General features: G+C 42.8%; 1 protein-coding gene across 2 annotated transcripts; it reads right to left on the bottom strand.

Moving 5' to 3' along the window:
- Nucleotides 1-1,298: 1,298 nt before the first annotated feature.
- On the bottom strand, nucleotides 1,299-12,583 carry tspan2a (tetraspanin 2a). Of its 2 annotated transcripts, XM_056437784.1 has the most exons (9): nucleotides 12,464-12,574; nucleotides 8,345-8,447; nucleotides 3,896-3,993; nucleotides 3,197-3,271; nucleotides 3,011-3,103; nucleotides 2,854-2,925; nucleotides 2,602-2,685; nucleotides 2,422-2,490; nucleotides 1,299-2,284 (listed from the first exon to the last, which is right to left on the bottom strand). In XM_056437784.1, exons 1-8 carry the CDS (start codon nucleotides 12,530-12,532, stop codon nucleotides 2,425-2,427), a joined length of 660 nt encoding a protein of 219 aa, XP_056293759.1. In that variant the 5' UTR covers nucleotides 12,533-12,574; the 3' UTR covers nucleotides 1,299-2,284; nucleotides 2,422-2,424. The 2 variants fall into 2 exon arrangements, with proteins under 2 accessions (XP_056293759.1, XP_056293760.1); XM_056437785.1 differs by having other exon boundaries at nucleotides 1,299-2,490; nucleotides 12,464-12,583.
- Between the last annotated feature and the right edge of the window lie 2,215 nt (nucleotides 12,584-14,798).

Raw genomic sequence — 14,798 nt, 5'->3', positions numbered from 1 at the left:
CTCCAGTGTTCATGGATTGATTTGATAAAGAGGGAAATGCAAATGAAGGGAAACAGACTTCAGGTCTGTACATCTGAAGGTTTTGTTTTACACACTGATTAAACTTTCATCGTTGTACTTCAGATAATTTGGTAAATGTAACTCAGTTTAATACATTTGTTGTGCCAATATATTGTTTCAAAAGCCCTTTGTCCTGTAACCAGCATCACGTGACTGGTTTAGCATTTTATATATATACGTGTATACACACATATTTAGGGATTTGTTCTGTTTTTTTACATCTTTTAAAAAAAGTTGTCGGTCATGCACTCATTTCCACGTACGCAAAACCTAAATGTGTGATCCATGTAAACGGAAATCCATATTAATTTTTAGAATCAGTTGAATTGATGAAACTGGTTTCACACGATGAAAACAAACACGTAAAGCTCGGAACATAAAGGCCTTTCGGAGAGCAAACGAGAAGAACACGACAAAACCTTCAGGAAAATGCGGGCATCACAATCCTCAATAAACCCCAAATAAAAATAGTATACGTGCGTACTTAAACACACACATATACATATTGTAGCGACCCTGTGAAGTGGCTGTCAATCACAGTGTGGCACCGTGCGTGCTGGTCGAGGGGGCGTGCCTGTGATTGGCGGAGTAGAGGGGAGGCGGGGTTAACCTGTCGGAAAAGGGGAGTTAAGGGTGGTTGACGGGAACCGTTGTTGTTGACGCTCGAGCTGCTGAGCCGAAAGGAGCACGCTGTATGTGTTGGTGGATGCCCAATAAAGGAAGAGTAATAACGTCGTCCCGTCGCCGTGTCATCAGTGCCATAACGTCCAAGACGTTACAATATTAACATATATATATGCACATACCTGCATCTCTCATACATACACTCACATAAATACTGTTAATTTACACCCCTACCACTGTTGGCGACGCCAACCCCCATCATACATCTCCAGATATTATATAAGGGTATGTATTAATATGATACTATTATATATGTTGTTGACTTTAGCTTAAAGCCGTGGACCAGGATGAGATAGTTCTCTCTTTAGCACCGTGTATTCTGGATATTGATAGTTTCATATTCACTACATCAAGGCAGCCAGCTAACCACGGGGGCTTCTTCAGAGTGTGCGATGGACTCCAGCGCATAGCCGGCATTGAGCGTGTTCACAAAGGGCTCCACGTATCTGCCAGAGAGCCTCAAACATCCAATGATCTGACCGGACAGAACCAAACCCTTTGCAGACTTTACGGGAGCGCGCATCGCAGTCCGATTAAATAAACAAACTCATCAATAAAAGCACCCAATATTTGTTTTTTATTATGGTTAACATCATGGCAGAAACTATATTCTATAATTCACATCTTATTGGCACCCCAACAAAAATAATTCACACAAAAATGCAAACTAGCTCACAGTTACAGACACAGACGCATGTGTTATTCGTGAGCTTATTTTTTGATGACTTTGGTGATTCAGTTCATCATCGGACCTTCTTCCCTGACCCTTTGGGTTAATATCACATCTACACTTCCTCTATTGTGCTTTAAAGTAGAAATACTTGACAGTGGTGGCGTAGAGCCAATATGTACATGTTGAGGGATGTCCTGGAGAGGGATCCTCCTCTGTTGCTCTCCTGCAGGTTTCTTCCCTTTTTTTCCCCCTGAAGGGTTATTTGGGAGTTTTTCCTGGTCCGATGTGAGGTTTTGGGGCAGGGATGTCTATGTGTACAGATTGTAAAGCACTCCGAGACAAATTTGTAATTTGTGAAATTGGGCTATACAAATAAACTGAATTGAATTGAAAACTGAATTGAAATAACGAGATCTATGTAAATAGGGCCCTCGCTGGAGGCTCGTTTCCTGTTTGACTAAGTAGGCACATCATGGAAAATCTACTCGGCAAAGGTCGGCTAGTCCTCAAAACGCTTAAGCACACTAAGTCGTATTGATTACACAAATCGGGCGACAAATGGCACAATAAATAAAGTTAACTGCAGGTGCATTAAAATAGCGGTCCGTATTTACAGCACATTCCTGTGTCGAAGAAGGCTTCACGCGCCGAGCGGCGGCTCGCGGTGTGTGACGAGGCCGAGGAACGTCACGCAGAGGAGCAGAGGAATAATCATTCCCGGGGCTGGAGGAGTTGAGGAAGGAGGTGGGGAAGATAACGATCCGGCGTGGATCGTGTTTAATTTAGCCCGTGGACAACTGGAATGTATCCACTGGGGATCTCTCGCACTGGTTTTCAGTGAACTCCCCGCCACCAGATCTCTCTGGACTATGAGAAATGACATTGAATTGTAACTTTGGCGTTTTATTTCCTCCATCAGACGGGTTGTTGTGAAGGGATCGGTGAGCGTGTGTTGGGCTGGCTGGTGGGGGGAGGGGCTTAGGGGGTCTTGGGGGTCAACTCACCATCTATATAACCTCCCTGTTGTTCCTGATGGCACAACACAGGACCATACTGAAGATCATCCCGATGATCTGAAATGAGATGCACAATCGGGACGTGTTAAAAGACGTGTGTGGAGCTTCATGTCATCTTTAGATTATATTTATTTATTTATATGAATGTAACTTTTTGTAACTTCTCACCATAACTCCTGCCATCCCAATCCCGATGTATCCAATGATGTGCAGCTTTTCATTGAAGAACTCTGTTATTGCAGTGAGGCAGTCCTAAAAACAACAATACAATATTCATATTGTTATTGTTGTAAGTGCTGCACATAATCCTGCAGATGCAACAACACACTAATACCGAATTACAGCAAATCGGCTCATCTTAAATTAGCTCCATGCCGCCACCTTGTGGTTTAACAGGGTATAGCAGGCACGAGTGCTCACCTGGGCCTTCTCAGCCTCCTCTGCACACAGCGTGCTCATCTCGTCTGGTGTGGAACCTCCGCAGCAGTTCAGCTGCAGATGTGGAAAGTTAAAAAACGATCAAAGATGTGACGCTGGTGGTGTTTATTGTGATAGGAGGGGGACACGTTGGACTCACGGTTTTGTGGTACAAGGATGCGATTGCGGTGCCATTCGGAGAGGAGAGGTCAGCGATGGAGATGCTGTAAAACTTTTGGACTTCCTCAACAATCTGTGACAACAACAACGTTTTCAGAGTTAACAGTTTTTGTTTTTTATCCATTGAAGTCTGCTTTTAAAAATAATGATGACTAAAGTGTTGTACCTGTTCCTTATTCATGAATCCAAACACTCCAGCAGCGATCTCTGCTCCAAAGATTATCAGAAGGCAAGTAAAGAACTGCAGAACAGAAGAGAGGCTTATTACTGCCTTATATATATATATATATATATATATATAAATTTGTTTATTTGTATATATATACTTTATGTATATATATATATATACATATATATATATATATATATATTCTTGGTCTTTTATGATTGTTTTGTCAGTTTCTGAATAATTTCCTAGAAATAATTATGTCATTTATTATTACTTTACCAATGTAAAATATGCAGTAGGAATGTTCATGAAAGAAAAACTCCATTCTAACCAAATATTATATTAATTTACCAGAAACTGTTTTCTCTATATTCATAATTGTGCTTGTCTGCTTACAGATTTAACATTGTTTTTTTACCTGCTGTGAACTGACTAAAATACTCTAATGAATATCTATATACAATATATCAAATTATAATTCCCCTATAATTACTACTGAAATGTACCAACAGTTTTCCAAATGTCATGGAAGTTACTCAGAGTTGTATTTATTTATGTTTGTAAAAAGGACAATAGGGCATGGAAATTATAGTCCATTTAAAATAAAGCTCACCACACAGTATATATGCTAAAAACACCAGTAGAGGAACATCAAAATATGCCACTGCTGTGCATGAATATAAAACCACCGCTCACCGATGAGAGAAGACACTGAGACTCACGCACAGCGCCAAAACAACCAAAGAACCCGACGACCATCATCAGCCCTCCTGCCCCGAGGAGGATGTACACAGCTGAGTGGGCACAGAAAGGCAGAAGGATCATTACTGTGTATTGTGTAACCCTGTGGACATGACTCAGAAACACAATCCACCATTCCTGTCATTAAAAGAAGCCTCAAGGACTGGCGTCACATGACCGCAGTTCACAGCTGCAACAGAAGGGGGCAGCACTATCCAACTGATGTCAGGTCTTGAGGCACAACGTGTATGAAAGGCTGTTGTTGTGTTGGACTAGCAGCAGAAGAGTGTAGGTGGAAACTCTTCGAGGGGCCTCACAGCTCTGACTCGCCGCCCACAATTCAGTCTGATTTCCAGCCCACTCCTTCAGTCCGGCCTCTCGGGCATTTCAAAGCTTTGAGTCGACGTGACAGCAACAGGAATGCAACACACTGCTCTTTGAGGTTGTTTGAATTGCTGCTTCAAATAGTTTGTCTTTGTTATTTTTGGCCGTATCATGAAGCATTTAATCTGTCAGATTACTCTTGAAACTGTGTCATGGTGTCTTTTTCATTTTGCCTGAATTAGCCTTCTTACAAGAAGTTTTCAAAAAGCTCTAGAAAGTTATTAGTGAATCATGGGGGGGAATTATAAGACAATTGACTCCTGGACACCCACACATGCAAGAGGCCGCACCAGCTCCCCAACAGGAGCAAGACACACCGACTGTATAGTTGTAGGGCCTCTTTTTGTTGTAGTTTTATGTCACGTTGTACTTATTTTGGTTATTCTTTCGTTACTTTATGTCTCATTAAAGTTGTTTTGTGTCTCTTTGCAGCTATTTTGGTCTCTTTGGTCTCAATTAGTCTCTTAGTAGTAATTTTTTTAACTTTTTGAGTGACATTTAGTTGGTGAAGGCTGGAAGGGGGAGGGGGTGGGGGTGACACTTTGGGCCTGAAAGCCTGTGCATGGTCGACCCGTTCAGTAGCCCACCCATGGGTTGGATGGATGAGCGTTTGTTAAGACAGTCCAACAACTGAAACCTCTGAAAATAAATCTTCTGGCCGGCTCCAAATAGATGGACATTCTTCTTATCTACAGAGGTGGTCAGACTCTGTATCACGATTGGAATTGGAATTAAAGCCGATGGAGCTATCGAGTCTATTGAGGAACAAGGCTTCCAGTTTATTCAGACGTTGTGTATCTGTGGTGCTGCGGGGTAAAACACAGCAGAACCCGTCCAGCTGGTAAAAAGACAAATCTAAATATATTGGATTTCTGATCGCTGCAGAATTGGACGACATCCTCCAACCATCCCGGCTCTCTCCCCCGTGCGCCTGAATGTCGTCACCTCCTCGCTCTGCTCCCTTTCTCCCAGCCCTCACGACTGGGGCCCTCCACGCGGTAACTGTACACCGAGCCCGTCCCCCCGAGGTCCACGCTAAGGGTCTAGCCGGTGACACAGACAGCAACCACCGCAGCAATTTAATTAATCCACATGGGGTTGTTGTGTCGGGGAGGGTTGGGGTTTGCAAGCTGTTGTTTTTCCTGCCTGCTGAACAAAAGGGGAGGTGAAGACGAGGGCGGCTGGAAACCAGGGACACGGCGCTCCAGCGCAGAGCGTAAGCGATGGAAAGAAACCAGCGGCCAAGACGCCGTCGACTGTGGTCACAAAGTGTCGACACAGCAGTGCTCGTGGCCGCCGCCGCCGCTGCTTTGAGCGCTTCCTCTCAGTGCGGTTGGTGCCGCTATCTCGCGGAGCGGGTTGCTGGTAAGCGACACCTCGCCTCGCTGTCTCTCGGGTTTCACTCAAATGCACAAAATGGCTATTTGCAGGGGCAACGAGGGTGACGGAGTGGAAATAAGCCAGCCACCCCGGAGGGAACGCTCACACGTTTGCCCCGTTATGGTATCACTGTGTTCCGCCCGTGTGCAAGGCGGTGAACGCGGGCAGCGCTCTGCTCGTGGTGTTTGTTTCGTTGCCAAGGCCGTGAGACGGCCGGCCTCTCAGATGTATAGATGCGCCGACAGCAACGCATCCATCAATCTGCGGCCGTCTGTTGTTGTTGTTGTTGCCCAACAATCCGAGGGGGGGGGGGGTCAACAGGTCAACACGTGTGTATCCAGACCAGTGCTGCATATACTAGGCACCGTGTATACTCGATGTGTGCGTAGACGGATGTATTTCTATGTGATTAAACGCTTCAAGAGAGCCCCCCCTCCCTTTTTTGGCGGCTGCAGATACGTAACCATGGTAACCCGCGCCAACCTCACGAGAAACACACATTTGGGAGAATCATAGTCAGTCTGATGCGAAGCCAAGCAGAGCGCAATCTTACACTTCACACCGAAGCGCTGTCGACGTTACAGAGCCGTCCACGACGTGGTTGTTTACTACCGCATTGCATTCTGGGATGTGTCGGCGTATTGTCCCTAAAAATAGCGTGTTATTGTGGAATTTCAGACACAAACCGAGATTTCCGTCCTGGATGATGAATAACTAAATTAACATAATTATTATTAGTCGTGTGTATTATGTGTGTGACAAGTAGGGCGAGCTCTGAGATCGTTTACATGTGAGATGAAACCAAACGGTATCTCACCGTCGGTAGTTTGAATAAACGGATTAAAAAACGGTGGGAACAGAAGTATACTGTAGCTCAATAACGTGGTGAATAATATCATCCATGCTGTGTTTGAAAGCATTTACGTCCAGTTTACATTTAGTTTTTTTACAGTATTTTTAAAGTATATATTTCCAGTAGCAGACTGTATTTGATTTGAGCTTCCATCCCTCCGTGCAGCCTCTTTTCCCACTCGCATTTTTACAAGCTGCTGTATTTCATCTTCAGGATGGTCTCCTAGTCACCTGCCCCACCCCGCCGGGCTCATCCCGCCCCGAGGGAGGCAGCCGGCTCCATGGCAGCACGGCACAGAGCTGATGAAGTGAAGTCACCATTTTAGGTCATGGTCTAAACGGGAGTAACAAGAATAGGCTTCATTCTAATCATCTGCTCCTACGCAGAGAGGGAGAGAGAGAGAGAGGGGGAGAGAGAGAGGGCCTATTGTATGGCCTATACTGCCCCACCACTGAAGGGTGTTTGTCCACTCCACTGTACGTTTCAATCCCCTACACTGTGTGTTTTATTCTGATTGATTATCATTAATCAAAAGCAACCTGAGCACAAAGTGCCACAGACGTAAAGATCTTTCAGCGGCTCATTAATCAGTCTGAGGCTCCGGTCCGTTCGTCACCGCTTGAGCATCTCTGACTGATCGTTTTGTAAAACTCCAGTGAGAGAGGAAAATATAATCAATATCTGTAAACATGAGCAATTATCTCCACAACCCCTTAAAAACAAGGCGCTACCACTAATGGCGCGCATGTCGATAACCGTTTGACATATCCTCTTCCACCCCCCCCCCCCTTCCACCCCTCCACCCTCTTCACCATATGTGCCGTGAGTGGCCCCTCAGAGCGAGGTGGCACGTTTCACGGGTCGAATAAGTGAGGATGTCAATGGTGATTAGGAACACTCGGGAAAATGAGTTTCCATCGTGCGACGCGCAGAGGAAGTGATGAAGTATCGTGATGCATTGTGGGTGAAATGTGCCTGTTAGGCGGTCATTACGACTCTGTGCACCTGCTGCGCTTCGGTTAAAATGTCGGAGGGGAAACCCCCCCGGGTGGTTTTGTTGTAAATGATTATTACAGCGCTCCATAAAACCTGATGTCATCGGGCAAGAAGTCCGGTCCTGAACGCTGGAGATGGAGACAGTTTACACCTAAAATGGATTTATTTTGACATGTATTTTTGACTGGTTTCACATTTAAAAGAAGAAGAAGAAGAAGAAGAAGAAGAAGAAGAAGAAGAAGAAGAAGAAGAAGAAGAAGAAGAAGAAGAAGAAGAAGAAGAGGAAGAAAAAGAAGGAGGAGGAGAAGAAGGAGGAGAAGAAGGAGGAGGAGGAGAAGAAGGAGAAGAAGGAGGAGGAGGAGGAGAAGAAGGAGAAGAAGAAGAAGAAGAAGGAGGAGGAGAAGGAGAAGAAGAAGAAGAAGGAGGAGGAGGAGGAGAAGAAGAAGGAGGAGGAGAAGAAGAAGAAGGAGGAGAAGAAGGAGAAGAAGAAGAAGAAGGAGGAGGAGGAGAAGAAGAAGGAGGAGAAGAAGGACGAGAAGAAGAAGGAGGAGAAGAAGAAGAAGGAGGAGAAGAAGGAGAAGAAGGACGAGAAGAAGAAGAAGAAGACTTTTCCTTCTCATCTCTAATAGTAGCTGCAGCTCACGTGGTACATTTACACAAATCTGTCACGACTGAGTTATTACAACGACTTCACTGAATCAGGAAACATTGCATCACAATAATAATAAACACAGAACTAAAAGTGTTATTTAGGAACTGTATGTCAAGTGAGGTGTGATTGGAGGACGTACCGATGAAGAAGGTGCCGGGGGCGTCGTCAGCCGTCAGCAGCCGCACTGTCTCGGGGTCAAACCGGAGCCAGAGTCCCACCGCCAGCACCAACAGGCCCGACAGCTGAGGAGCGATGCATTGTGGGATCAATATTCATGTCATAGTCACACACTTTTACAGAATATTTAACGTGGGTCGAATGTGGCGCCATCTAACGGTGAGGTTGCAGACACGCCCCCAGGAAGTGCACCATGCTTAGTGGACAAACAGGGGAATGACAATTTCCGTGTAACTCAGCAAATAATTCTTATTTTTAGGGAATCATATTTCCCAAATATGGACCCCTTATTCAAATGATTAGATCCTAAAAGTAACAGCCAAGTTATTTTCCTTCATCCATTCATGTGAATGAGCCTGAGAACGAGGCCTGGGGGGGCGGGGTTAAAGGAAGAGCTTTGTGCGCTTGCTTTAAGCCCCATGGATGTGGAAGATTGCGAAAAAAAAGATACATGGTTAATCTTATCAGAATTTCAATAGGCAAACTTTTTTTTGCTCCATGCGCCACAAAGCAACTTTCATAGGCCCCGCCTCTGACGTGGTGAAGGAGAACAACGGTGGCCGAAAACATGAATGGACCTATACCTAGAGCCAGTATTGCGTTTGTCCATTCTGGGCTACTGTAGAAAAAATGGCTGCCGGCTCCGTGAAGAAGGAGTATATACAGGACTGTCTCAGAAAATTAGAATATTGTGATAAAGTTCTTTATTTTCTGTAATGCAATTAAAAAAACAAAAATGTCATGCATTCTGGATTCATTACAAATCAACTGAAATATTGCAAGCCTTTTATTCTTTTAATATTGCTGATTATGCTTACATTAAGAAAACTCTAAAATCCTATCTCATAAAATTTTAATATTTCCTCAGACCAAGTTAAAAAAAAGATTTATAACAGCTGAGTGTTTGTCAAGGCTCAGGAAACCCTTGCAGGTGTTTCGAGTTAATTAGACAATTCAAGTGATTTGTTTAATACCCTACTAGTATACTTTTTCATGATATTCTAATATTTAGAGATAGGATATTTGAGTTTTCTTAAGCTGTAAGCCATAATCAGCAATAAATCAGTTGATTTGTAATGAATCCAGAATGCATGACTTTTTTGTTTTTTTAATTGCATTACAGAAAATAAAGAACTTCATCACAATATTCTAATTTTCTGAGACAGTCCTGTATATACACACACATACATATATATACTGTATATATATATATATACATATATATACATACAGTATATGTAAACAAATAAATACATATATATATAAACATACAGTATATATATACAAATAAATAAATACATATATATATGTATAAATATAAATATATACATACAGTATATAAATACATAAATACATATATTTATATCTTAAAACCCATTTTAATAGAACAGCTTTTAAGCGATGTCGTCCTTTAATGCAGTTCTTTGGTTCCCCTAATTTAGTTTTATATTTTATATTTGTATCTTACCATTCTATTTTGTTTTGCCTTGATTCTCTGTAGAGCACTTTGTAAACTTTGTTTTTAAAGGTCCTATATAAATAAAGTTATTATTATTATTATATATATTTATATTATATTTAATTTCTGCCAATACACCCCCCTAAATGCTAAACACTGTTCCTTTAATTCACAATGTTTGAACTATCTTGAATCGTCCCTTTTTATTTGTCGGATTTAAGTGTCTCTGGAGATCAGCTCTCGATGGTGTTGCCCAGAATTCACTTCGCAGTTAAACACTGAGGCCCATCACGTTGTTTTCTTCTTCTTCGGGCTCCTCTGTCGATTAACATTCTGCCGGTGGCGCTCTCGTCTTTGTCCCGTCGACAGAGCGGCTCCTCCTGAAGCTCGCTGTCCGCGTCTTTCTTCTGTTGGTAGCCAACAAACCGCCGGAGGGAGATGCCGATGCGTCGCCTCGTTAACGACTTTGAGACTCTTAAAAAGCACGTGGAGCCCCGAGAACATGTCGACGACACGTTTCCAATAATCTTGTTGAGAGGACGCCGTGGCTCCCTGAACAGAAATAAACCAATTGATTGAAACCAGGTGACACCCCGAGAAAGTGTATCCCTGTGACCTTCTACACCACAAATAGCATCATTTGGTTCCTGCCACTTAAGATGAATATGAAATGTTGCAATACCAAATGTGTATCAAGTATAAGTGGATAATAAAAGATCTTTTTTTACAACATTTTACACTATACGTCCAATCGAGAACAGACTGAAACCTATCTTCTCTTACTTATCTTATGATATGAGATCTGATATTGAATTTAAACTTCAACAGCGACCTCTATAATACCAATCAAGTTGTGAGGAACCCAATGAATGAAGAGAACTAATAATTGAAGAAGGAGAACAGCAGCTTATGTTTCCATATGGACCGTCAAAATATCAGATCCTAACGGCAGGCCGCATCTCTGGTCCATCTCCCATGGTGCATTGCAGCCACCTGGCTGTGCCAGTCTCCCAGCGCCTGTGTGATGTAACTCCCACTGTCATTGGCTGCTTGTTTGGGCTCTGCACCCCAAACTGACAGCGTATACTGTACGCCCCTTCTGGCTCCCACCGCCACGGATCTGCGCTCAGTCCCGCAAACTCCGAGACAAAGAGGCCGCTGTGTGTGACACCAGCGATGGTCTCACAGAGCACAGACGAGTCAATGCTCCAAAGATACTGTATCATTTAGCGGTCAGCACGAGCATCCATCCACGACAAGTGCAGAGAGTCTGCAGCCGCAAGCAATTAGTCAATCAATCTATCAAATGGATCTGCAACGGGTGATCAATGCATTGCTGAAGTCATTTGTCATGCCAGAGGTGACATCATTCCAGGTGGCAAATGTGATAATATTTGGCTTTAATTGGTTTTATGTGATTGGTAATTAAATCTTTTTTTCAGACCAAACTAGCAGTTTGAAGACGTCTTCACTTCAGGAGAAATGTGCATTAGTCTCCATATTCACACATTTTATTGACAGAAAGATTGTTGAGAAATGAATTAGTTGCCTTTTTGATCTATTTTAATGAATTTATTTATTTGAACCCGTTGCAAACTGATGCTGAATTAACACGAGGGAGCCATTTATACACAATCCATGTACGCAGAGGATGGCAATGATATGCAACCTGCAGTCAAGGGTTGCAGGATAAGTCTGCACGGTCCTGGAAAATAAAACCTATACTGGAACTGAAGAATCTGTCTTTCACTCTGAGGTGAACAGGTTGCATGTGTCCACAACGCTTGGACAATAGCATCTTTATAATAGTTTTGTTTTGGGGGGGGGTTATAGGCCCAAACCATGTTTAATATTGCAATCATCTTCACAGAAAACAATTAGATGATCAATTACTGTACAGGAAATCGAAAGTGACTCCACAGTCTCCGGAGCCAGGTAACCTTATCTGAGAAGATGTTATAGTCATATAGACCACAACAAAAGCTTCCCTGGTGTTCCCAAAACAAATGAACCCTGTTGGTTAACAAATTAAAAATAATCCATTAGACCTGCTGCAGAGAAGTCACAATACAATGCCAGAGAGAGAGGACCATGAGAGAGGATCTGAACATGTAGTGGGTGTGTTGGAAAAGTGGCAGCAGAGTACCTTACTACATCACATGAGTGGCGTCATTTGATTTGACTCATTAATTTTTAGAAACAGCTCATACTTTCAGAGCTGCAATGGAAATGTATCATGGCTTCACATGAGGAATGATAACACAATGGAGGTTTTACGATGTAAGGACAACAGAGAGGAGTTTGCACCAAGCAGGTGGATATTAACCTACCCCAGTTTCCCATTGTATAATAGGTGAATTAAAAACTATATCTGACATATCAATAGACGGACCATCAGCCAGCAGCGTGCTGACCATGTCAACACTTCGAGGAGGCGGAGCGCGCGCATGCAGGGTTTTCACTTGCAGACAGAGCGTGGTCGTTTAAAATAAATAAATAAATAATAAGATATATAAACCGTCTTAGGCTATATATGCAATAATATAAGATGGCGATGGAAACCCGACAGTGATTTTCGAAAAGTGCAATAACGTTGTTTGCATGCGCGCGACGCGGACTTACCCAAAAGATGAAGTTGAAAACGAAAAGCAGATATTTCACGCATTTCATCCCTCCCTGCACTTTGTCCATGACGACGACGGATTTGTGGATATTTCCGATCTCTGAACGCTGTTTTTCTGCAGAGATCCTCGCGCCTCCCAGTTGGACATCCACCGTGCAATGAGGATGAAGACCTGCACAGCTTCACCATCCACACATGAGAACATGCGACCAAAGCATGCGCGGGGGGGGGGGGGGGCTGTCCGCTCGCAGGCTGACTTTCACCGCCCATCCGCGCACGCGCGTGTGTGTGCGTGAGTGTATGCGTGTGTGTGTGTGTGTGTGTGTGTGGTACTCAAGGTGCATATAGGACGATTGAGACCCCCGAGGGAGACGACGGGACGTCCATCAACAACATAGGGAACAGGTTCAGGTTTAGGTGACGTCACTTCTTGGAGTTTATCGCATGGTAATAAGGGCATGGTTTTATCATAAAGATACAAATCCACCAAGCAAGAGTCCTGTTTAATCATATTTTGTCAAATGTTGTGGAGGAAACGTGTAGGAAATGAGTAAATATACCAAACTATATAATCTATGTGGGTGGGAGATGTGAAACTGGTGGTAGATCCTGTCAAGTAGATAAAATGCATTTAATGACCAATGTGCTGAGGACCCAGAGGGCCCACTGCAGGACTGAGAAATGTATTTTAAATATTCACCTCTCGTACCATCGTGACCTAACATTTGAAGAATTGGACAAGAGTTTATCAACACTTTTAAATCCTCATCATCGTGCCACTGATGTCAGTGTTTGTGATGGAAATATGGGAACTGTACTAAATATATGCACCGAACACTGACCTGAGATCAGTCACATTATGAACAATGCCAAACGAGGTTTTACAAGGACTTTGGATTACATTTTAAAAATAACCTACTGATGTTCACACAACCAGAAGATTCCGACTTCAGTATAAAAGCCGACATATGTTCACGTTATTTAAATGTTTCTTTAAAAATAAATCTGTGAACTATCATAATGAATACTTATAGTGTCTGTGTTTAGTTTGAAAGCCTTACATCTTAAGACCTAGGGACATGCCTCAAATAACATACAATACAATAGCTCCACAACTATAGGCTTGTATTCATATTTCGAGGATACTTTAAAAAGAAGGGAGGAACAAGAGAGGAATATGAGTTGTCAAATATAAGCAAAATATAAGTTAACCTGTTAAGTCACATGTTAAGTTCACCTAATAATTTTTGTCCAAAACACAATTTTATTTCATGTTACAAATAACAGAAATCTTCCATAAACATTTAATTAGAAAAAAAAACACAAAGCATAGTTATGCATCGTGATGCAGTATTCATGTATGACTGAAGAGCTCAAATATGCAGGAGAATGAATGGATATAAGCGTCGTTTAGCAGAAGCCTGCACGAGGTGAGCTCACCAGAAAGCCTAATGGTGCCGTGTGCAAAGGCTCCACAAGTGGTCATGGCACTCGGTCGTTACAATTTCCATATCGTGGCCCACGCTGATCACAGCTTTTCAAACACGACTGTCACAAATAGTTAAGGTCAATGTCTAACCATAACCATCGTGCAAGAGTTTAGCAAATTGTGGGTTACCATCTCGTACAAAAGAATAATAGAACATCTTCCATCGCAACTGATTGGGAAATAGGATGAACCCCGCAGAGAACCAAAGTCCTGAAACATGATGTTTTTTAGCTGTTGGCTTGACCCCGTGAATGGCAACGTTGGTTTGTGCCAGCAAAAAAGTTCAATCGCATCTCAACTGCGTCAGATTCATCAGAAACGATCTGCCACTCAGTACAGCCATGCAGCTTTACATGCATGCCATGTCATACTGTACCTGTCATACTGCATCACTACCTGGTCACAAGCCTCACAAACAACTAACGACCCGTCACATCACCGTATAACAGACATTCAAAATCATGGAAAAAACTAATATGTTCAGCTTTGAATGCTGTATAAACTGTTCCAGTTAAAATCTTATTTTTAAATGCCTACATGGTCCTGCTTCTTCACTGCTTAATGAATATGTTACAACACACCAGTAATTCGCGGGCCTCAGTAAACGGGTACTGTCGTATTGCGCAAGACCTCATCTGAACAATCAGTCTTCTCTGTCCAACGAGCAAAACTCTGCAACTGTTTAGCAACATTATTGAAAATGCAACATGATTTTAATGTTTTTAAAAGAGGTATTAAATCATGGCTAAAATAAAAACAACATTGCTCTCACACCCAAAACCCGGTGAACACACTTGTAATGTGTGGATGTATCTGTGGATGTATTTGTGGACAGGTTGTTGTAA

Source organism: Pseudoliparis swirei, chromosome 18, assembly GCF_029220125.1.
Source record: "Pseudoliparis swirei isolate HS2019 ecotype Mariana Trench chromosome 18, NWPU_hadal_v1, whole genome shotgun sequence".
NCBI classification, from domain to species: Eukaryota; Metazoa; Chordata; class Actinopteri; order Perciformes; family Liparidae; genus Pseudoliparis; species Pseudoliparis swirei.
This window is presented reverse-complemented; position numbering and strand designations above follow the sequence as displayed.